The 26,414-nt window shown below is 34.9% G+C and overlaps 1 protein-coding gene across 2 annotated transcripts; it reads left to right on the forward strand.

The window, feature by feature from the left end:
• Positions 1-1,058: 1,058 nt before the first annotated feature.
• LOC138324765 (prostaglandin E2 receptor EP4 subtype-like) lies at positions 1,059-25,522 on the forward strand. 2 transcript variants are annotated; one of them, XM_069269893.1, is made up of 3 exons: positions 1,059-1,349; positions 17,493-18,531; positions 24,672-25,522. In XM_069269893.1, the coding sequence occupies exons 2-3, from the start codon at positions 17,770-17,772 to the stop codon at positions 25,206-25,208; spliced, it is 1,299 nt and encodes a 432-aa protein (XP_069125994.1). In that variant the 5' UTR covers positions 1,059-1,349; positions 17,493-17,769; the 3' UTR covers positions 25,209-25,522. The 2 variants fall into 2 exon arrangements, with proteins under 2 accessions (XP_069125994.1, XP_069125995.1); XM_069269894.1 differs by lacking the exon at positions 1,059-1,349 and adding an exon at positions 17,010-17,124.
• Positions 25,523-26,414: the final 892 nt, after the last annotated feature.

Here is a 26,414-nt window from a genome sequence, read left to right on the forward strand (position 1 = left end):
CGAAAAAAAGATAATATACTTTTACTTCAAAATGGTATATCTAGGGCATGCTTTGCTTTCCTCACCGAAAACCAAAGGTTTTGTCCTTTAGATCACAATTTGATTGTTTTGTGATAATGACATGAATTATGATATATGGTATATTGATATTCGCATCAATATGACAGGCCAAAAGAGATATGGTTTTCGTACAAATAATGATATTGTTATACTGAAGTTTATTCAGTGGGCAATCTATCCGTCACGATGTGTTTGTTAAAAGAGCGTGGAATTTGATATGGTTGCTGACCAATTTCTATGAAACAATGTTAATTATGCTTATAATGATATACTTTCTGTATGAACAGATCGTAAATGTTTGTTACGAACTTCATAAAGATAACCCAGGGAAACTATTGTTCGTATTTTCCACCATTCCATGTTGTTAGGACTTCATACAATCAAACAAACGTCACATATCGGAGTGACGCTAATGAACTAATTAAGCATACATCCGTATTACTCGTCCTTACTATAACATGAAACAATAGGAAGAAGCACGTCACGTCCACCAGCGTTAGCCATAATCGGTGATCCCATTATCCCTTTAAAATTCGATACCGGTAAAGAAGTCTTTGCATTGTTTATTTACCAACAACACTCCTCAAATGTAGAATCCATTAGCAATATCACATCTGTCATTTAAGTATCCACCGGTTTTACTTCTGACAAGCGTTGTTAGCAATCATAATAATTTTTTACGGCTGCAGTTGCTACCAGGTAAAATAGCCTCATCGCATGTTTTACACCTAGCAGACAGGTCGTTAGCATTTCTATATTCTTTGAAAATTGCTCTACGCTGCCCAGGTGAGTCGTTGGTAATTACGAGCGATACAATTTATTTACATGTATCACACGTGACAGGTAAGTCATTAGTATTTAAATCTACATTATCACACCTGAGAGATGGGATGTATGTAGTTATTTTTTATCTACTTGGCTTACTCTATCTGGCTGTGAAGGCATCACTCCAGGTAAACACATTCTTTCAGCCGCCACAAGCTCGCCCGCTGTCGGCAGTCACTCGACTGTCCTCGCTCCTATCACATAGGAAGTGACATGCCGGAGATTGTGACGCGGACGAAACAGCTACACAGTATAACAGTATTACGAACACTAAAATGATAAGTGGAAGAAGCAATTTGTAATTGGGATGATCCTTAACAAGTTTAACAAATCATAACGTGAATGTTTAAAATCCATCGATCGATGTGTTGAAAACCTTTTTGTATTTGGTTGTTGATCGATTTTGTTGCTATTTCAAGTTGTCTAATCGAAGGGATGTACTGTGTGTGTTTCATTAGATTTAGGTGAGTATTGCATCTCAATCAAATTTACTTTATCATACGTGTATAAAATAATAACATGTGTTACTATAGCGATGTATATTTTGCTCATTTCTTTCATATTTTGATATGGTTTTTTTCTGTTCTTAAAAAATTTGACTTTTAAATACAATATACAGTGGATTAGATAAGATTCTATTAATCAACTATACTGTACAGGTCTAGTATCTAATCACTACAATGCTGATTGATCTAGTGTCGGCTCTGGTTCCACATCTTCTCATCATAACTTCAAATCTTCGCATCATCTATGTATGCATCTACTTTATACTACACCCCATTGTTTACCCTACATTTCATGGACGGTGATTTTTATTCTTAATTTAATAGTGATAAGCTATAGTAGTCAGTTATAGATATGCGTGAACGAAGCAGACTTAACCGCCAACCTAATCCAGGGTGACAAATTATTAGTACAAAGCCACTTAGAAACACTTAGGCCTATGTTTCCGCATCATGTTTGTATGTCTCAACTTTTACAGTAGAGATCACATTAATTGCTTGTACATACCTTACAATGCTTGTACATACCGTACAATGCTTGTACATACCGTACAAGTGATTGTACATACCGTACAATGCTTGTACATACCGTACAATGCTTGTACATACCGTACAATGCTTGTACATACCGTACAAGTGATTTTACTTCTTTGCCTTTAGTTTACTTTTTTAACCATAGACTGCCGTTGTCAGTATCATGTAACCGGGTGGGGTGTGTTGCTTGGTGTCTCCGATGGCATGCTTCAGTGATATAGCACTATAAAAAGGGTAAGAGTTCCACTAACACCCACCTAGCACTACGTACACACTACACACCGTATACATGGGTGGCCGTATAACCCGAACACCCACCTAGCACTACGTACACACTACACACCGTATACATGGGTGGCCGTATAACCCGAACACCCACCTAGCACTACGTACACACTACACACCGTATACATGGGTGGCCGTATAACCCGAACACCCACCTAGCACTACGTACACACTACACACCGTATACATGGGTGGCCGTCCTTACGTCCTTTTAAAGACGTTTGTGTGTCTCGGCCAGGGGACAGAACCCAGACCCTACCTCAAAGTGGCGAACTCTCAACAGAAGGCCAAAAGTGAGATGGTGTCAAGGGAGACGTCAGGAAAAACAAAGTTAGTTAGGGAGAAGAGAAAAGATAAGATACTAAATTTAGTCGTTTTTTACGATCATGCAGTAGGGGCATCAGGTACAATTCTAATGCCCTATATGCAGGACCTTTGCGTGATTTAATTGTCTTTAAACGGTTGTAGGAATATAAAGGTGAGACCAGTTCTTGTGGAAGTGGAAAGCCGGAAAACTCACGAGGTTTAAAACCAGTGATTCGGTGGCTGTTTTGTAATGAGTTCAGGGACATCATGGTCACATTATAAATGCTCACTAAAAGGTCACAGACTGGACGGAGAAAGATGGCACATGACCAGCAGTTCCTAAGGACATGACAACGTATTCATAGACTGTATAATTTCGTTTTGACTAATTCACGTACCACGCGATACCCGATAACGTTTATAAGGACTACTGTTTCTATTGGTGATGATTTCCCATGTGCTTTATGATTTTGACATTTGAGGTGATAATATCCCCAATACGCCAAGGTTACTAATACAGTCCTTTATTATCACTATAAATCGATAGTGATAGTAACCCCTCGAGATTGAGGATGGGGTGATATATTATGTAATATATCTTGCACATAGAGACATATAAAGGTTAAAATAACATCATTTGTGTTCTGGTCTACTGCTTTTGCAATTATTCTTAAACCTCATTTTCATCGGAAAAGAAATCTTTCATTCCATTCTAAAATTAGAATTCGAATTAATCGTAGTGGATTGTCCACGCTGCATCTTGCCTGAGGGCTCGACTTTCTAAAACATTCGTTAGACTCCATTAATTACAATCTCACCTGGTATGGTGTCGCACAGTTTGTATTTTATTTCCGGTAATACAGCCAGACAAGCAATGGCTGTGTTAGTGTCTCAGGAGGCCATGAATTCTACGGTAGTTATTGCTAGATTATACACAAGTCCCCGAGCAATGGTAAAGGTTTACGAGCCAAAATCCACAGAATATGTTCCGGGACAAGTGGGAATTTTACACACTATCAATGTCTTTTAATGATCGTCTTAATGAAAACAACATTCCATGAAATCTATATATAGAACGCAGGCGTATTAATTGTCGTTAAAAAGGAAGGAGAAAATTATATTTTTACAATGAAACATTGCTTGATTTTTGTTCAATGATTATAACTTAAAGATGCTCCACCGCCGATAGAACAAAAATTATACTCATCATTTGAACAATAATTGGTGCATGCGCAATCGTTACTTTATTCCATATAGAACAAAATGCCAAGGGATTTTTTCGGGACGTAGTTAATTATTTTTAATAATTCATCTTCAATCAGTAAAACTAGAAACTCAAACGTTTCAATGGTGTAAAGTAAGTAACTTTTGTAACCGTAGAAAAATACTAATTCGTCTGCTCCTATTTTTCATTGAGAAAAATACTATTTGTCAGCAATGGAGCATCTTTACTAACATTTGTGTGCTGTCAACCCAGTCAAAATAACTACCGCGACTAAATCGATAGACACCAAAGTAAGAGACTTGAATTTTATTTTCTTTATTTATCACTACCACCCCGTTAACCCCAATCAAAAGGAACAAATAAATATTAGAAACATATTTAGTCCTAACGATCTGCGCCACAGGTTAAGTTAGAATATTGTACCTATTGCCCATTGAATGATCGTAAAAGGCGACTAAATTTGGGTCATATGGTGCCTTGGGTATGTGACGTGCGAGGTACGTGTTTTGGGAGACTGTTATATTCGTGTTGTGTCTTTTTGTATAGTGGTACTCTTGCCCTTTCGCTGAAGGATGCTGCTGAATACACAACGAAACATACCCATCCAGTCACATTATACTAACGACGGGAGAGCCAGTCGTTCCGCTCCCTGGTGAGCACTAAGCAGGAACAGAAACTTTTAATAGACTATGGTGTATGTCGTCCAGGGGACAGATGTCAAAGCCTACCTCACATGGGCGAGCGTTCAACTGAAGGCTAAATGTGTGATGTTGTCATGGTAGACATTTAGGAAAAGAAAGTTGGTAGTTGGTAGTGAGTAGTTTAGTAGAAAGTTAGAAAGAAGAGTAAATATAATATTCTAGTCATTCAATAGGGTAGCAGGTATACAATTCTAACTCCCAACCTGCTGTCAGTGACTGTAAAATAGCACCATAAAATGGACAAAAGATTCACCATTACAAAACATCAACATGCAAGGGAGGCCGTCCTTAAATGATCCTTGTTGGTAATTAAGTCAAACTATAATAAAAAATATTCAATTAATTCATTTTTCTAGCAAGCATTGTCTATATTTTACAATATATACTATTTTAAATTCCATACAATTATATTTACTCTTGCTATGCTTGTTCACTATTTGCAATTACTGTTCAAACAAACAAACAAACAATCACTATTTGCAATTACTATAAGAGTTTGTTTGCCATGACGGCATGGCTATAAACGCGCCCCATAGAATATATTTTCAGAAGAATTGCTCCATACAAGCATGGTTAATAAAAGCGAAATTCAATCCCTATATGGTTGTTAAACATCTATTACATATTCAATCGTTAATCCCTTTGTTTGATATGTCTCCAGTTTGTTTTGCAGTTGAAAATTACTCTAAACCGACAAAGGAATTTTGACAGAATATTTTAACGATTATCACCTTCACCATTAAGAGATATATTGATAGCCGGGACCTTTCTACATGCCCCTCCTTTTTGTACACGTCGTTTTCATATCTGTTGCGGTGGTTCGTCTCACGTTGTCATTTATTTGATGATGCTATCTTTGAAAACAGAAATAGAACAATACAACAATATGGAAATAGTTCAGAACATAAAATATTCGATACTAATTGTTCTCGTGGGGGTCCGAAAGTCAATAAAACCCAGCATCACCTATTGGCCTAAATTGGTGAAATCGACACATTAATTGAATACTCCCACACACATGTGCTTTACACATGATCAGATCACACGTGTTCTATAATACATTGTAATGATAAACAAATAAGGAAAAAAGGAATTGTCTCACAATATGAGGACTGTGGCAGTCGAGTGGTTTAGGGGTTACGGCATAATGCCTATATCTCTCAACCTCTTGTTTGGAGTTCGAATCCCACTTGACCGCTGGTTGGTAGTTAGTTTTTCGTCGGGAACTCCGACTTCCCATCCGTTTTAAAACCTAAATATCCTTAAATGACTGGCTGTTCATAGGACGTTAAAATGACACTAATCCACTATATAACAGAAGCCAACACTAAGGATCTTTTTTTCTGAATCCGAGGATTGCATGTGTTTTTCATCTTCCTTCCTTGAACCTTATTTTGACAGATATCACTGACAACACGTTACTATAGTCCTATGGAGGAAATCGACAACTTTTCTGTCACATCATCACGGAGATATTTTCCTTTCAGATAAAACGGCGTTCAGTGTCGGACATTGGGAGTTTTAAAATCGTTTTATTGGGAAATTAATCACACGGCAGTATGAGTACATTATTTGTCGGAAAGGAAACTCCACTTTATTACAACACTCAGGTAATCCTACACGAATATTTAGCACGGGGTTGTCGATAACGTTAGTGTAGATAATATGCCATCCCTTATGATAATGGAGACATATCCATTCCGTGAACGTCTACAATACAACCATGCAACCTCTCGTTTGGTGACACATAGATCATAGAGACATTTAGGTCGCATATCTTCAATAAATAAGTTTATACTCACTCCAAGACATCTGTTTTAACTGAAATCACAGTTAATTTAAGATAGTGAAAAAAGATATCAAATCTACCCTTCATATCAATAGTCATGTTCTTCTACTTTTCAATTTTACGCTATTCTGTATTCAGAAAATACGACATTTTGATCGTTCTAGATTTTAAAAGTAACACTTTGAGACGAAAGAGATCTCTTCCAATTAAGACCAGTGATTACCGTAATGTATGCATTGCATTAGATGAATAGCTCTTCACACACAGGTACGACAAATAGTTTTTTAAATGTGATAGTGATGACGTCATGACAATCATGACACATAATTGCTCCTTAAATATCAAGAATGATTGAATTCTAGACGATTTTGGATGTCATTAGAAAGATACGTTTTTTAAATTTTATTTTGTTGTCAATGATTAAATCGTCATTGTTTATTTATTTACCTAGATTTATTATAACATCATAATTGGAAGGAAATGAGATTATGTAGTTCTTAAAAATGAACTTTTTAGAATGACTGCACTTGTTAATTCTGTCTTTAAATTTTACTATGTATAACAAATGAATTTTCGAATGATTTCTTTATTGCGATTTCATCATAAAAAAGAATGAGTGAATTTTTGAATGTTTTTTTTAATTTCACTTTGTAGAATGACTTGGTTTTTCAATGCATTATTTTGGAGGATAGATGGATTGTGAATTGGTCAGACATTTAGAGACATCATTATCGACGTCGCTTGTTTTGTGGATTCTTTTATCAAAGACAGAAAATTTCCATTGAAGACTATTTACCGATTCGGATTTCTCTGTGTGGGAAACCCAGTTTATTTCCCTTGTTAAATTTTATATTTAAGAATGAAAAAATCATGAAGGCATGGTAACTCTTTTGTTAACAATGACCTCTGTTGGAGGTCAGGGTAGGGCGCTGGTACACAATGGACGTGTAATGCAGGCGAGGTTGTTTACTGGTTAAGAACGTGTTTGTTATTAACTCATGTTTATCGAGCCTTTGTTGCCCATTTATGTAGAATTGCTGTGTCATTTTCTTTATTAACGTCATTCTCGCAGGCTTGGCACGAATAATATCAAGAATACTCCTCATTGCAAAATGATATGGTAACATAAAAAGCAATTAATCTGAATATCGTAAAACTTACGGAATACTCTACTGCAAATAATCTTTGCTTATGACGAGTTTGCGAGCATTCGTTGCACACGTCACTTTCACATACAGGAAATAAATAGTGTAAGGCATGAACTTGTGTTTTGTTTTTAACATTCGAGGTTTTGGCGGATGTCCTTCACATTACTACTATGTATATGGTCTGAAATAAATGTTTATTTAAATGAGATTTAATAAAAACGAACCCATGAAGCGTTTATCGACGTTGAAATTCCGGGCGAGTGTCTCTGACAACATGTCTCAGCCAGGTAGCATTATGAAAAGGGCAAGAGTTCACTATGAAAAAAGAATCAAATCCAGAACATAATACATTCTCCCAAAACACGCAAACACTTCATCAACCCAATTTAAGTCTGTCCAAATGCATTTTTGCCAAACTTTGTTTTATGTCGTGAGACATGGTCGTATTTTCAATTATCTCAAAGAGATCGGGATTTTAAACCAAATATGAACGTTTTCTCATCTTATCATTGTATCAACTCAACTATTCATCGTTTCATCAACATGAGTTACCTCATGTGTTTTAGCCAAAACTATTTTATCCCATGCAACTTTTTTTATCAAATCAACATTTACTACTTGTATTTTAGTTCTTTCTTGTCTTTTTCTTATCCTGATATTTTAGAGACAGCTTTTGTTTTTACCCTGATATTAATGCCTGCCTTGTAGTTTGGCCCTAAATGACCTTTTGCCACCTAGACACATCTACTGAAAACATCATATCGTCATAGCATACACATGCAAGTAGTTGTATTTTGATTTTATGGGGAAATGACTGTAGAAAGGAAACTTATTCTAATAGCTCTTCCAACTTATGTCGTCGCCGTCAAGAAATTTGGAGGTAGTAATTTGATTGGTCAATTTGAAGGTCAGAACGTGACCCCGAATAGAAAGTTCCTAAAAGCTCTTTAGACTTGAGTTTGTGTAAGGATCTGACTTGAGTTGGCAATTATGTAAGGATTCAGTGAATCATGTTTTCAATTTTCCTTCTATTAATGCCGGAGGTTCTTTGCGTTAGAGGCAAAAGGATTCAGTATTTCAATCTAAATGAATACTGTGAGAAGTAAGTATTCCTTCTATTAATACATGAGATACTAGAGGTTAGTAGCATGTCCTTACAAAATGCAAAGTCACTGTTTCAGAACTATCGTCACTCAATCCTTTGTATGGTTTTTATACAACTTATCACAACTTTCGTTATAAAATCATTCTTGTGCAATGAGAGTGATAATATGAAGATAGAAACCCACGTGGAAATAGATGGGTCAATATGAAAGCCTATTTATATGGCTTTGTTACCTAGAATAGACTACATAAATCAGACAGAACAGTACTGGGTTAGGTAACGGGATATGCATTTTTTATTGTATTAGAATGGTAATTGTGTTATGCTATACATCAGTATACAATTAAACTCTATAGTACTATACGCAAACACCATTGTCTATGCTCTGATCGATGAGCTCACAGCTAGATTTAAGCTTCGTCTCTTCCCAACAGTAATTGTTGCGTGTCATTGTCGGAAACTGAGTTATCGACTAGTGACGCAACGATTGGTCCGTTATATTTTTTATCTGCAATCTCATGAGTTTTCTCGCTGGAATTAGAGCCAGGATCGTTCTGGACTTGTTTTATTTTTCGTCATTGAGACGTAACTTCCTGTACATTTGAACAAATCAGAAACTGGCTAGATCATAGTCTGATTTGAAATTTTGCTTTACATCATGACTTTTGTATTGATTTCTGAATTGGTTATGTATTCTATTATTTTATCCAGGTATATATACACAAATATATGTTTCATATAGACAGCAGCGTTTATAATTCAGTCGACACATTAAAATAAAATCGAAGTTTTTTCTAAATACACAAACGTTGTTTTCGTGTATTTTGTAACACATGCGGAAGTAAATTTGTAGAGGGTGTTAGCTTGGTTCACTAGTTGGTGTATTACACATGAAAGATTACGTTTCGGAAGCGATAAGAACACTTCTTTCCTATGGATACTTGACATCTGTTTGTACTGATGGTAGAGCGTGACCTTTTACTATAGAAATGGAATGATTGACACTAGACATTATATAATGTGATACCAAGGCTTACCAGCAATCATATTCCGAAGTATTTAATTTATCAGATATGTGTTTGGACAAATAATATTATATCTCACTAGAGTTTTAATGTATGTAGAGCTAAGGTAGGATTATTTACTTACCATCACAAAAACAAACAAACAAACCCAACAATAATAAATGACGACTTTTGACAGAAATAATGACATTTTAAAAGTAAAAATTGTTATTTCAGTATAGAGATTATAAGGAAGTATATTTTATTTGTTTTTTTTTTTAATATAATTTCACTATTTTATGTTATGTTGGTGTTTGGTATTCGATATAAACATCTTAGATGTTGGTCTGGGTGTCGTGTGTTGGTATGGACGGAGGACAGAGCACCTTGCCAATATCTGACCCAGATGTGTAGGTCAATAAGATGTTTGATTAACTCGTGACATACAATATACGTTAGTATGCTAAGAGGGTACATTTACGCCTTACCGATATCCCCATGTCTGCTTTATTACATTGCATAACAAATTATTTCCTCATTATTTACAATAGTAAATGTCATCCTGACACGTCATTTAATTAATGACTGTTAAATAAGATGTTATATTATTTTTTATTTGTTTTATTATTTGCAAGATATGTTATGTATTGTTATGACGTTACCAAACCTAACGGGGATCGCGATGGCCGAGTGGATAAGATGTCCTGACATATTACCAAAAGCCCTCCAGCTCTGCGTCGCGAGTTCTAACACCTTGTTGAGCAGTTATTAGGTACTGACCGCTGGTCGGTGTTTTTTCTCCGGATACTTTCGTCCACCAAAATACCTGGCACGTCCTTACATGATCCTGTTTATTTTAGGATATTAAACTAATAAAAATAAAACCCATCAAACCAAACAAATTATATTAATAAAACTTAAGACGCTATCCTTTCAACAACACACGGTTCTGCTAATTGACAAGTTTTATTATTTGCAAGATCATTTATGTATTTCATTCAATCCAGAATGATTTGATTATTATGATTCACACTTCATTGCTTTGCACATCTAGGACCTAGCATTGAAGACTCGTGAAACTATCAATCTGCTTTTAATCGGCCAGTAATATTATAGGGACATGTAAGGAAATGGCTTCACAATCAAACAAGAACTCGAAAATTCAGTTTTGAAGCTATTTTAATATTATATTTTAACTCATCATATCTGCCTCTTTACTATGACTGTGTGTAGTGTAAAAGCAATAGGTCGGTATTGTTTAAAGAGACATGGGTTGATGTGTGATGACGGACTAGAGTAATAGGAATAACAGTATACTCTATGTCCTGTAAAACGTTACTCTTTAAAAGATAAGTTCTAGAGCTATATAGTAATTTATCGATAATCTTTCTCGTTAACTTGATTAGTGATTTACTTGTATCGATAATCTGTCTCGGTTACTTGACTAATAATCTAGTTAAGTGTTTCACTCTCACCAATAAGTGGCTTTGTTAAAAGATATTCTTTCTTGTCATCAAGCTCTTACGGTTAAGATTATGGGAGTTTTCCTGTGACATCTTGTTTCTTCTTATATGTAATCTACACAAACCTTAATGTGTTTTACCTTTTCAGTTTGTGTTATATATATAGTAGCAATGTCCGTATTTAATTATTAATATACTTTGTATCATTGACTTAATCATTTCATTTTCAAATCATAATTTTATTCGTCAAAACTATCTTTGTTTTCTTAATCTGTGTTCATAATCATGCTCGGAACATGGAAACTATTCGACAGGTCAAAATATTATATAAATTGGGGCAAATTTCTTCAAAATAAACAAGACTTCAAGCTAAAAGAGTTCGCGTGAATTGATGTTCAGAAATTATGTGTGATTCGTACTTGCATTTATCAATTATAGATTTTAAGACTTGGCAATACGAAGTTCTGGTGAGGGTAGTGGTAAGCGATTACATTATCGTCTTATCAGCATTTAGAAGATTAATATTGCTATGGACACAAATATTCCCAGAGGAGACATTATAAGGACACCTGTCGATATATAGTATTGAAGCGACTGTGACCGTATCGATTCAAGCCTATTTCAGGGCGAGGCATTAAAGGTACAGGCACATAACACTGACAGTGTAGTTTATATCACAAACACAAAACAATTCATGCTTTCCTTGAATAATAAATTCTCGGAATGGCGTCGTCTACAATTTCAGAATAATCGCGAAGAATACAAAATTTTATGGTACACTAACTATCTTGTAATAGGAGTGGGTTAATTTCAATAGCGTTGAAGGTGTGTGAAAGGTGGAATTCATACTCTACAGTTATAAAAACAGGATACACAGTATAAATTTCACTTTATGGTAAATTATTAATCATGTGTATACTGTATTGTACCAAGTAATCAATAGTTATGAATCCATTTCTTTTTTGCGTAACAAGTTATCAGCAGGTGCGAAATTTTCGCGAAAATAGCGTGGTTGACAGTAGTCATCATTTAGAAGAATAATAAATAAATAAATTTTCATACAAAATGATTTTACCAGAAAAAGACTAGTTGTGAAAGGTCGTCTTCGGCGGCATGCTTCAGTGATATAGCACTATAAAAAGGGCAACAGTTCCACTATACAAGAAGACACAACACGAACACACCGCAGTCTCCCAGTACACTCACCTCGCACAACATACACGCAACACACCGCATACATGGGAGGCCGTCCTTACATGACCATAGCTGTTAATAGGACGTTAATAAATCAAACAAACAAACAAACAAAATGAAAGGTCGAGCAGTAATCTTATTTCCAGAAACAAGTACGTTTAAGGACGAAGAATAGCCGTGAGTGTTTTTTCTCTAAACATTTAAATGTCTTTAATATCAATAAATTCTTAATTCCACATTATTAGTCTCATACCTTGTATAGTAATCTACTTTTTTATTTTAACAATTGTAGCGTTATTGCAAATATTCATCTTCGATTTTAGTTAAACGGTTCACTTTATATAATGCTAGTATACCTGTTCTTGTTCTTATATCAATTTTAATCAATATTAAAACCTCTTGCATAATATTTGATTATAATCAATATTAGTCTTGTCTCGCCATGATATAGAGTCTGCAATCAGGTACTCATTATTCCCATGCTGGTTGTTTATGTAGGATGTAAAGTAAATGCCTTGATGCGTAAATGATATATAAGTGTTATAAACATTTTGCAGTAATTTGATAAAAAAATATGTTAAGTATAAGATGCTGATAAATGTAAGGTTAATTAAATAAAAAAAACACAATGATTTTGATTTTGAGAAGTAAACATGACAAGCCTTGTTAATTATCCAACTTCTGTCAGCGTCAGGGTGTCGACCAAGTGAAAATGTGAACGGTTTTGATTTTGAGAATTAAACATCACAATCCTTGTACACATATCTCGCTTCTGTCAGCGTCATGGTGTCGGACATGCTATATTTAAAATACATGTATCACTAATATCGCTCGGTCTCTGCGACCAAGTTCAAAAAATATGAACGTTAACGTATTGTGTTCTCATTGGTTAATGCTGTGATGACATTAATGTGACTTCAGGCAAAGTAATGTTACCTTACTGCATTCGATTGCATAGGATCCACGTACATGTACCATGTGCGATATGATTTTAGATGTTAATCAAACGAAATAATAACCAAATGAGAGAAGTACCCAAAGAGAAATCATACACTGTGTAATCCGGTCATAGAGCCACAAGCAAACTACAAAGTGACGTCTCCTCCTCATCCTCGATGGATTTGATTTGATAAGTTAAACGTCTTATTAATGGTTCGAGCTATTGAAGGGCCTGCCAGCCGATTTCGATTGTGGAGGAAAGCCGGAGTACGAAGAGAAAAAAACTACCGACCTATAGATAATCGGAGAAGAAAAAACCAGCCAGCGATCAGTACCTGTCAACTGCGCGACATGTGACTCGAACTCGCGATCCATAGGTAGAGCATTTGTGGTAATAAGTCGGGACATATATAACCACACGGCCACTCTGGTCCCTTCCTAGATATATACGGTAAACTGTACAAAATGTATTGTCTTGCTTAATTCATTCCTTTTAAATAGATACGATGAACTATATTCGGCAAGAAAATAATACAAACAATTGTTTCTTCATTTGTCTTTTTAATGACGTCAAATTCAAGGAAATAAAAGGAAAGAAGGCTTAATTTCCATATATAATTAATTACTATTGTTGGTTATGATTTACGTACTTGAATATATATAGCCAGGATGTGCAAGGTATTTGCGGTAAATGACCACTAAAGTTGAAAGAGGAAAACCTCGATTTGACGTTACGTGCCACGTAAGCTTCGACTGACGACCCTAAGGTATTAAAGGCTGATGGCAGAATGTGGGACATCATAATATAAACAATTCAACCAACGATAATTATAACACATATTAATTAAATACCAAATCGATGATATTCATGATATCTTTATCCCGAATAAAAACTATTGACTGTCGTTATCTCGAAAGAAAAAATATTGACAGAATCCGTTGTTTTGTTGTTACGGTGTATTTTGTTAAATGCACAATTGACCATTATTTGAATCATCGTGTCCTTGATCTTTGAAAGTGAATACAGTTTATTAATACAATTTATATAGTAAAAGTCAATGTTTTCAATAGAACCTCTCAGAGCTGGTATTCAGTGTCCATTTAGCGAAATGACATGGAACAATAATATTTCTAATGTCTCAGGTCAAGGTTTTAGTAACCCATTCATAATATTGCTAAGGGTCATATACGGTGGTTAGAATTATGTCTGTTCATAGATAAAGGTGACAAAATTTGAGATTTTATCTTTTTCCGTATTCCCAACTTCGTTTTCTTAACGTCTCCCTTGACACAAGGATTTATAAGAGAAGGATTCGTCATTGTCTCTTTACAATACTAAAAACCATGCGAGACGCCTTTGAACCGGAAATTTTAAAAAAATTCTCTACAAATACTTGTCTTGTGGAGTCAATTGAAACACTAATCTAAAGTTAATTAAATTTCACAACATTTATATCTTCTTTAACGATGGAAGTGTTAGGAGAAATATCTTAAATTTTCGTTAAAAGAATACGACAGCCCATGAAATGACAGCACGCTTCAGAAAGTAAAACGGTGACCCTCGCAACCGCAAGCTACACCAAAGGCTGTGCCGGCGGATATCAAAGGGAAATAAGTCGTCGCCCAATGTTACGGTCAGTGCACAAACACAAAAGCTCCTGCACCGCACTTTCCCCAAACCCATTGTGACTTATCCTTCTCATATACGTCCTTGCTTGAAACAACGTCCAGTTTGGCCTTGAGACGAGCGTTCGCATCTGTCGGGGAGTGTCTCTGGGTACTGTCCTCTGGCCAAGACAAACTATAGTAAAAGTGGTAGCTTCTGCATAGCATAAAGGGAGTGGGACGACTGGTTTGTCCGTTGTCAGTATAATGTGGGCTAAGTTGGTGTTGCTTCAGCAAAAGAGCGATATAAAAGGGGCAAGAGTTCCACTATCGCAGAGAGACACATAACAAAACCACACGTATATTCATACACACAACAGAAACTGTCCTTAATTTACCTTGTCTGATAATAGGACAGTAAGTCTAATAATCCGAACTATCTGGTTACATATCCAGTGTTGTTTTGTGTTATATTTGCCGAAGTTCCAGAGTGAGTGAATTTGTCGTTAACGCCACATTTCACAATAGTGTTTCAGCATTGATATGAAATGATAAAATTTGATAGGTATGAATTGAATTTAAATGATTAAATTCACTAGATTTTAGATTGTTATTTTATGTTATTGAAATCAGAATATATTCAAAATGAGTAGTAAATTATTTTATCTCCATTATTCAATCCTGTTTTTATTTCGTGAAATACTAAAATTGTATGGACTTTTTTTCTCTCAAGATATTGCTATGCCGTTGAATCAGACAACAGATTCAACCTTATAAACTTCTTTGTTTTTATATTATGATAACATAACTGTTAACACAATGCTTGTTACAAGAAAGATCGAATTTTGCAACAGTAGTGTTAATTTAAAGAATTGAAATTGGATTGTTTTTCAAAAACTTTTGCATAGTTCAATTGCTGCTTTTGAAAACGAAATGTGAACGATAAATGCAATTCCAGTTGTCAATGAGTTATTCAATTAAGAATAGAGATTGACAATGATATTTTTTTAAGTAACACCGTGAATAAGTATTTCATATTAGTTATAAGGAATAAGATACCGAAGCAGTTTCCTAGATTTATATGACTTATCCATCCTGGTAGGACAAATTACCAAATTATATGGCTCAGTCATTCGTACGCGGTCCACAAAAGGAAATCAATATTTTCATGAAACGTACACAATTAACAATAATATGCTATGACATTATTTTGATCAAAATAAACTTAAATGAAAAACTAGTTCTATCAGCTAGCGACATACTTTATGAAGCTGACGGTATATTAGGTGTCTGAGATGAATCTAAAGAGAAGAATGTCTACCTAGTGCATACATATTGCTAAAGATTGTTTCACAGGAAAACAATTATGATTATCAAATTGACCAAAATCTCTTTTATGAATCAGTGATATCTAGGTACATTCAGGGCAAAATGAAGACCCTTTCCCTATTTTTTTTTAAATTTGCTGCATATTCCTAATTGTGTTTAAATATTTCCCCCCCCCCAAAAAAAGGAAAAAAAAATAAAATATACATGTTTAAGAAAGATGAAATGTAATGTTTTCCAAATTCAAAAGGTACAGGACCCTGAAATTATTGAGTAAGAAAATCACTGTGATCGTATTTTATGTAATTTAGTAAGAGCATGTTCAGATAAATATCATGATCTTATTGGAATATGTTCTGATACGATATATGACTTAACGTTTTGGTTCTGTTTCATAACTTGATAACTCGATTTCAATTTCACATTGTGTCCTTACCCGAATGTTACCTAGATTTGTATTGTTGGTATGCTAGTAGTGCAAATAATTCCCCTCTTCCAATATATCTTGTTATATCCATCTAGCTCATTTACATGTAACTGAACACAGTTTGTATTGTTATTCACTTTTGTTATTTCAGTGGTTCTCGTTAATTTTGAAAATCATCCAAACAAATAATAAACATTATGTTTACAAATTGAACGTTAGAATTCAAAAGATTGCTGTAAAATCGATTGCATAATGGCGTTGATCGCAGTCAGATACCGTAAAATAAAGATATTTTCATGACAGTGACCTGATTATATAGATCTATATCTCTGGATAGCTAGTTCATTATATAATAATAAGCGCTCTCGCTACATTAACGACAGCATGTAAAAATCCTTTAAAATTACGTTTCTGATTAGACATACGGTGAAGTTACCATTAACGGTATTGATGCATCGATCGGTTCCACTCGTCCAATACTACACGTAGCTGCTTAACATTCTGTATACGCAAAACCGTCACCTATATAATCATTACGACTAGTCTAACATTGTACCTTCCGTCAGTACAGTTACGGGTATCCACGTGAGTAGTTATATCGTGTGTACGTTACGGTAGTGACCAGCATAGGTGATGCTTAACTCGGTATGTAAACAGCATACGAGGTCTCTAATTAACGTTTAAGGTGAGGGATTAAATGTAGGCCTTTGAGAGTTAACCGAATTCAATAGTGACTGTGGAAGCTATTGTTCTCGGCTTGTATCATCTGTCAACTTGAAAGGTGAAGTTTCAAATACTGCTTTTATACGGCATGAAAAATTCATTACTCCACAACTCGATATGAAAAGTGGTTTATACAGTGAAGATTCAGTAAATAAAAATGATTGGGAGGAACCTTACACATTGTAACACAAAATCTGTATGGAGACCTCTGTAACAACTCTGTGCGTGGCAATAGATAGTTTCTCGCCTTTATTGAGCATTTTCTGAATCCAGGAACATAAGTAATTGCTTTACAAGTCAGGCTTGGTAAATGTTTATTTTATGTTTCAGGGATACAAAGAACCTTAATCGCATGGATTAAAACTCGAAGTGTCGTGGAATCAAATAGAAAATGGTGATGTGTGATAATGGCGGATAGCAAAACTACACAAATGCACTGGGATGGAATGTTCCCGATTGTGCTGCATAATTAATGAGAGCGAGCTGAACCTGTCAACATGTTAATCGAGTGTCAAACCACAGCAAGTATATCATCTAACCTAATTTAGAAATGATGGGATAGACAAAACATATCAATTTCCGGTGTCCTTGGTGGTCGGTATTGATAATGGCGGACACCTTCCCGAACACGACCGAAGTTGCAAATACCGAGGAATCTGCGACCCCGTGGCCGGCCATTTTAATGTTTACAGCTGGGGTAACAGGGAATGTATTGGCCCTGATAGTTCTCATCAAATCACCAAAGGAACAACGTCGGTCCGTTTTCTACCGACTTGTAGGAGTTCTTGCCCTTACGGACCTTCTCGGAATCTGTGCAACGTCACCAGTAACGTTTATGGTGTACGCCAATCAGATTCGCTTGAGAGAAAGACCCCAAATTTGTAATTATAGTTCTTTTATGATGATATTTTTCGGATTTGCGACTGTATTCGTGGTGGCAGTGATGGGTGTTGAACGATATTTAGCATTGATGCACCCGTTCTTGTATAGTGAAAAAGTTACCACTTCAAAAGTAACGCAGACGTTGATAGGATTCTTTGTGGCAGCGTTGATCCTGGGATCACTGCCTTTACTCGGACTTGGGTCCAATATAGTCCACTACCCGGACACATGGTGCTTCTTTAACTTCAATGGTGATACAATTGAAGACAGTATATATGCCTTTCTTTATTCATGCGTAGGTATATTGATGATATTGATGCTGATATTTACCAATTTGATCGTAACGTGTCTACTGATCAAGATGAGACGGTCGTCTGCTCTGCCCCATTACAGCAGTAATCGGGGAGCACCGGAACAGGAACTCCAAATGATCGTGTTTCTCTCTGGGATTACTTTTACTTTTGTAGCTTGCTGGTCACCTCTAATGGTAAGTCTTCAGACAGCAATGACTATCTTACTTAAGGAATATCACATTTAAACCGATTCGATAAAGTGCACACAAACGTTTAAATAACATGTTCCATTTTTTAAATTTGCTTCACTGTCAGTAGTATGCATCATTCTACGTTGTTAACTCTAGTGCACTACAATGTGAACTCTGGTGCACTAGCTAGTTAACTCTAGTGCACTACAATGTGAACTCTGGTGCACTAGCTAGCGAACCGGAGTTAACTTTACTGGTGCACTCCAGTGCACTTCACCACAAAGTTTAGCTTGCTCCCAACTGTAGCTCATTTTCTGTCCAGTATTTAACGCAGGGGAACATATAATCTTTATGAATGTAACAACCTTACAGACTACAGTTTAAATAATAAGTCGCACATTGATATTTTCACGGTTGTCCATTTTCGTGATATGTACGTGAAATCATGTCACGAGATTGTTATTTTCGCGATAATGATACCTTTACACTGCTAGAACACGCTATTATGCGAAGTGGGAGTGAAAAAAAACAACTTTATAAATAGAAACATGATTAAAATTATACAGAATATACGATGTACGTTTGGAAACAATGCATAAGCATTACATACTATCCTCCAACAAGACAACAAAACTATTACATTATGTATATAAGCACTAAAAAATCACTTAAAATCCATATATTAAACACCTTTTCTGAGTTAAATTTCTAGGGTACAAAATGTTTTGGATACTTAAAATGATGTTAAGGTACTATACCCTCCAAAGAAACTGCATCGCCAATTGTTTTATGTAAAATTCAAACATAAACATAGTCTATTGCATACCTTATTTTATCAATATTAATCATTGAATGGTTGATTAAAAAATCAATCAATGGTTAATTGAATAAACGTCAATCAATATCTCTGTAGCAAGTATGTGTCAATGTGGTGTTAAAGAGAATAGTAAGATATAGCGTTGTAGTTAAAACGATAACCTGGTCATTTCAACTCGGGATATGATTGGAAGAATACACATGAAGCAAATATTTCGTTGAATGACCCTTGTCCGCTTATAGAATGTGACGTATGAGAGGATTAATCATTTGCTTCTATATCAGGCTACTTGAAAAGGTTAATCGGACAAACAAGACGGTCCTTTTGAAAGAAGACATTGACTGAAAAGGTTATCGATCTGCTCTGCCTCTTTGATAAAGGACGTTGTTTCTCTTCTCGTGTTATTCATTGAAAGGATTTGAAATCGTCAGATGAGATTCATTTATTCTTATGGAAAATGGGATAATAATGTCTACTGAGGCGATTGTTGGTGATTCAGGTGTCTTTGGTAGATGTAAATTATTTGAGATCATCATCATCTGGCGAGTACCATCATTAAAAAAATGATCATGTCACCTTATATAACAAACATGAGTGGAAGTCCATATATATTGATTCGTGTCCAAATATAATAAGACTAATGTCACGTCACAATAAGATTAATCGTTTGCGTGTATGTTTTTAATCTTACGGTATAAATTAGGATCAAATCATGTCATGGATTAGAATATGCAGATAAACTTCAGCTTATTTCGAAAACCAATTTTCTTTTCAAACTTTGATGAATATCTTTTCAATTAAAGCTTGTTTGCCCAACAGATAGGGCGTTGGAATTGTACTTGCTACCCCTATTGATGATCAAAGACAATTAAGTTTAGAATTATGCTTTTTTCTTCTTCCTAACGTCTCCTTTTACACTGCCTCTATTTTGACCTTCGGTTGAGCGCTCGCTCGTGTGAAGTATGCTATGGGTTCTGTCCCCTGGCCGAGACATACCATAGTCTATAAAAGTGGTAGTTTCTGTTCCTGCTTTCACTCAGCATTAAGGGAGTGGGGCAAGTGGTTCACCCGTAGTCAATATAAGATTGTTAGGATATATTCTTGGTGTCTTCGGCGGCATGCTTCTGGGCATGAGCCTGGCTTTTATAGGAAGTAAAATATAACTAATAAACCAAAATTAAAGTTGGTAAATATGTAATTATATAGCATATGTCATCTGCAATTACTTGATGTTTTAAAAATAATACTATGCATCTATCATATCAATGTAAATGCAGTCCATGTAAAATCATCATTAGTAAAAAATATAGTTTCTATAAAACCTTCTTAAATTCTGGTTGATTAACTCAAACAGTAAAAGTCTATATTGTTTGATACAAGTAAATACTATAAGAACATAATAAACACTGACCTTCACATAATGATTTTCCAATCAATGAATGTAATTCCTCATTTATGTCTTTAATAACCAATGCTTTGGTGTCCCTTGCTTCCCTCTCGTAGTTCGCATATTGTCTATTGGTTTATGAAACACGATTCCATTAATAAATCAATGAAGAGACACTTACAAAGGAATAACACGAATGCATGTTAAATCGATAAAAAACGGTTGAACAAAAAAAGGTTTAGGGAGGAAATTCGGAAGATTCTCCATATACACAACTAAAATGTACATACATGAACTTCGTAAATTAGCGAGTAGCAGAAGATAACACAATTACAAATCTATAAATCTATCTACTCAAAAAACGATCATGTGCTGACTATTGTATCCCGTTTTTGTGGTGTTTTTTTTATCAAAATCCTCTATACAATCACCAAACAAAGACTACATTACCGTTGTTTATTTTTCATGTTAGAAATAATAAGTATCGATCATAAAATAGGATAAAAGAGTTGTTAATATAATGTTAATGGTTTCATTAACAGAACATTTGTCATAAATGAAATACATTGTATATCAAAGTCACTTATATCCATTGCAGCGGTTGCTTTACAGTTATCTAATCGACATGGGCAAACGAGACATTAACCGCACCACAAATATTTTACATATAATTTGATATGGAACGATCTGTTTCCCTGTTATGTTAAGGTCTGATATGCAATCCGTTTTATGAATGAAATAACAACATGGATATACTAAAGGAGACCATGGTTTGGTCTCATGGATTCAGCAATATTAGAAAATCTTGTCAGCAAACAACTTCTGTAGCTCATACCGGTAATTCGATTGTTCTATTTAGTTCAAGTCAATAAACGATTCATTATACAGTACAAAAGTTATATTAAAAGTCGAAAGCGCTATAATCGAAGGACTTGTGAACGCGATGAACTTCTCAAGTCTGTTTTACTAGTTAAGCGTTGACTATGAATAGTTTATGCGTAGTTGATTCCCAAACGACGGATGAACTCCTCGTATATCGGGAGTCGGGAGAAATCACTGTGTCGGTGGATACGGGAAACCGAAGAGTAGCAACACAGACGTATTGATTGGTCAGTAAAACACCGTATGTAAATATCGATATATCTGTCTCTCAGAATAAGCCTTTAATGACTGTCAGCGAAACAATTAGAGCCTGTGTAATAACTATTGTTTAATTACCATTCATAGACTACAGAGTGCCGCTATATTAAGTGTATTGTTTCTCAAACTTCAGTGACACCGACATTTGCACGTAGAATTACGATCAGTATTATGCCGATCTTATCCTTATTGTCACCGCGTAAATATTCTGCCATCTTGAATACCTTGAACACTTGTACTCCGCCATCTTTGTGTTAACTAGACGCGAAATATAAACAGAAATACACTTTTGTACTTCATTTAAGCATTGATGTCACTATTTTTTAATTTTCATCGGGTTATGAAAAAAATGTTTCCAAACTGTGTGAATCCGTGTAGTAACATCAACGCTTATAATCAATTTTATAAACTGTTTAATAACATTAAGTATTTTAAATGGACCATTTAGTGATTTTTCAAGGGATTATTTTTTTTCAAATCAATACGCAATGTCAGTGTCTGTATTTTGATGTCAGGATAGCGTCGGGGTTTCGCGCCATTCTCGGACTTGTTTTTTCATAGTGATATACAAAAAATATTGACCAATCAGAAAGCCAAATTTAGTATGAAAAAAAAAAGTATAAAACAATGCAAAAGATAATTTTTTATTTAATTCATGATAATTGTGCAACCTAAATATCTGTTCATTGAAACTATGTGCCATAACTGGGAAAATGTCGACATTCTGTTTTTCTTCGGTAATCTTTCGAAAACCTAGTTCATATAATGGAACTTATTTACCCGATAACGTTTGTGCGGTAACTTTATCTCCAGTGGTGATGGAATGTAACTCTTTAGAATCTTCCCGCTGAAATGACGTTTGCGCGGAATAATATAGACACAGAAGTCCCAAACCAACGTTATTAGGTATCACATGGTACGTGAATAAGTCTCTTTAATGTACATATACACAATGAGCGGACAAAAATCTATCCGACATTTCAACAAATTATACAGTATTGTATCTCTCTTTATAACTCTCAACCTGATTAAAATACAGAGCCTTTTCATTATTTAGATTGATAAGAGGATCTGAGAAATTTCCATTAGGGGTTATGTCCAGGTAACTTTTAGAAATGACCAATCAAATTGCTGCTGGCAAATTCTGCCAGTGAATTTTAGGGGACGAAATTGTTTGAAAAAGCTATCAGAATTATGTTCGTGTACGAAGTCATCTCGCCCAAAGAGCACAACATAGCTAATTGTATATTTATACTGGGGCGAAATGACGCTTTCAATTGATGTAGCAAGGTGTATTTGATATGAAGTACACGTGGTATAAAGGTCATCTTGATGTGACCCCTAATGGGATATTGTCAGATCCTCTATTGAACGGAGTGGTTATGAGGATCTGTGTTTTAATCAGATTGTATAACACTCAGCTTTCTCCTAACATCTGTTAGTGAAGTATGTATATGATAGGGGTTTCACTGATGTTTTTAACTAATCACGTCGTAGCTAGGTTTCCGAAGTACGTACACCTCTGAATACATCACATTCAATAACGACAAAAGTCTAAAACACAACTTTTCTTAAAGATGCTCCACCGCCGACAGAGCAATAAATGATATTCATCATTTGAACAATAATTGGAGTTTAATCGTGTATATATATGTCTAATTAACACAAAAAATAATATAAAATAATTGATTTCGCCTTTGGTGCATGAGCAATCACTGCTTCATTCCATATAGGATATAGTGACACGGAATTTTTTCGGGATGCAATTATTTATTTTACATATTTTTTTATGTGAAGTAAAATTAGAAGCTCACACTTTTCATTGGTGGTAATGGTGTAAAGTAAGTAACTTTTTAAACTAAAGAAAATGCTAAATCGTCTGCTACTGTTTTTGATAGTGAAAAAATACCATTTGTCATCCCATTCAATAACGACAAAGTCTAAAACACAACTTCTTTAAGGGTACCAAAAGCTTCCTTTTACAACTTTATATCTTGAAATTTACTCTTTGTTACGTGGTAATATCACTCAGATGTTCTTTGTACTTTGTCTGGTGGTTCTTACGACGATGTAGTGGTAATCAGTGCACCGGATAATTTGTGTAGGGGTGGGTAATTGTACCCGCACTTTTGAAAATGAAGGGTACATCTCAGACTTTTGTGCGAGATTTCTTGGAAAAATACACAAAAAAGAAGCACAGTTGATGCAGACTATTCTTACTAAAAAAATAAATTCTATTTCTGGACGTAAGCGCTCATAATACATGTAGTTGGGTTGCGTAATACAAATATTTGTAATGGTAATCAGCAATTTGTAACGGGTAATACAAATATTTGTAATGGTTATCAGTAACAACACTTTCAGGGGTGATTTACATATTCTAATGGGTGTTTTACCCATTGTACTCGTCTGAACTGGATCACTGACCGTTCGTTGTACTTTATCTGGTGTTGTTGACGACTTTCCCTGACAAAGATGTTCATGACAAATACCGTATAATCGGATATTTACCGTGGCCAAACAGAAAATTAAATGTAAACTATATTGATTTTTGTGATCTGGCTTTCATAGTCTATGATTAACCATTTTTATATAATTCGCAGATCATACCCATGTCTGCTAAATCGCAAAAATATCCCTCCGAATATCTTTGGCTATGCAGTAAGTTGGAAAGACCTTATCTGATTTTATCCGAATTTAATTTATTTTTTGATAACTTGCTTTAGTTTATGCATTTGAATGGCTAACAATATACTTGTTTTTTATATGAATTATAAGTTAATGTTTTCGTTGTTGCAGCTCGTGGTTTTACTAAAGCAGACTGAGATGACAAACTTTGCTGTAGATATAGACCTGATAGTGATCAGATGTGCTGCCTTTAATCAAATATTAGATCCTTGGATTTACATTCTGTTACGGAGAGATTTTGTGTTCAGAATCATAGCAGGTCTTCGTAAGTCAATATGTAAATGTTCAAACGATCATCACACTTCAGACAACTCAAATGATGTGATTGACCGATTTGATATCACATCCTCCACGAGTCAGAATGTGAGCGGACACACCAACGGGTCCTATCTCGACTCGACCCACAGCAGTAGCATTACGCTGAACGGCGTGAACGGCGGGACGTCTATTGCCACAATCAGCAATGGCTCACTTGTGACTTCAAACGGAACTTGTCAGTTGGATCAAAAAGTGAAGGAAAACGGGTCTATAACGAAACCTCCACATGACGACTGTAAAACTAATGGCGGGTTTAGTCATAGTGACACAGAGGAAACTTTAACGATTGGTGAGCTCTCCAACGGCACACTCATTTGTTCTCAGCTTTGACACATGTTTTCGTATAATATCTCCAAGGACGGTTACCGAAGCAGAAAAATGGAGTTCTAGTCAGGAACGGCAAAATATGTGATACCGAATATATTCGTTGGTCGAGAATGTACATTTCATTGTCAACGCGGGTCTTATAGAATGACATCCACTTCATCAACACAGGTTTATCAAAGAAGATCTTCTAATGTAAATACAATCATTCTATCATCTTCATCATTTTTCATCAAAGTGACACTTAAATTGCGTATGTTTGTACATTTTTGATTATTGTTGTAGTAAAACAACGAGGTGTACTGGATACACGACCATTATTTACTATCTTTGAAGTTCATTTATGTATCGATATTCTGTTCTAAAAATATAACAAGTTATTGTAAACAAGTTTATTTTTCTCATATACGATATTTGACGTCTTTGTTAATTTCAACATATGTGTGAACACATTAACTTCAACAGAAGTATGAATACATTAATTTCAACATATGTGTGAATACATTAATTTCAACATATATATGTAAATACATTAATTTCAACATTTGTGTGAATACATGAATTCGCGACCAAAGGGCTGTAAGTATATTCACATGTTGTAATTACGTTTATATGATTATTCACGATTCATTTGAAATTGTGTTTGACGTCTCTCCCGAAAATATGTTAAAATTTTTATATCGCGGAAATACGGTAATTTACAGAATATGATTTTATACGACGAACTATGTGGTTCGCGAAAAACAAAGAATTCCATACTTTTGAACTATTGTCTGGAAATTAGAATTCGATAGTATATGTATAAATAAACTGGAGTGAACTTCCAAAGCTAGCTTTGATTGGTCAGAGATTTAACATGCATTAGTATTAATTCAGAAAATTAGCGAGAATAAAAAATATCTCAAAAGCATTTTCTTTTCGAAAACTAGGCTTTCTTTGAAGTCGCGAATTGTAAATTAAATGTCCTAATTTTTTATCTATAATTGCTAGTATCGGTAAATCAAATGCCTTTGCTTTTGAAGCCGTTTTGTATTCATAACTATTAAAAAGAATCGTGAAAAAATCTTTATAAGTACAATTAAGTTTTTCCTTTAAGATATGTCAAGATAAGCTAGACTAGTAATTCGATTCCTCCGTACTTGAAATTGCTTCTCACTTTGTGGTATGATATGGCCAGACTAAGGTCTAGTATTTGGTGCAATTTTATTTTAA

Source organism: Argopecten irradians, chromosome 6 (genome assembly GCF_041381155.1).
Source record: "Argopecten irradians isolate NY chromosome 6, Ai_NY, whole genome shotgun sequence".
NCBI lineage: Eukaryota > Metazoa > Mollusca > Bivalvia > Pectinida > Pectinidae > Argopecten > Argopecten irradians.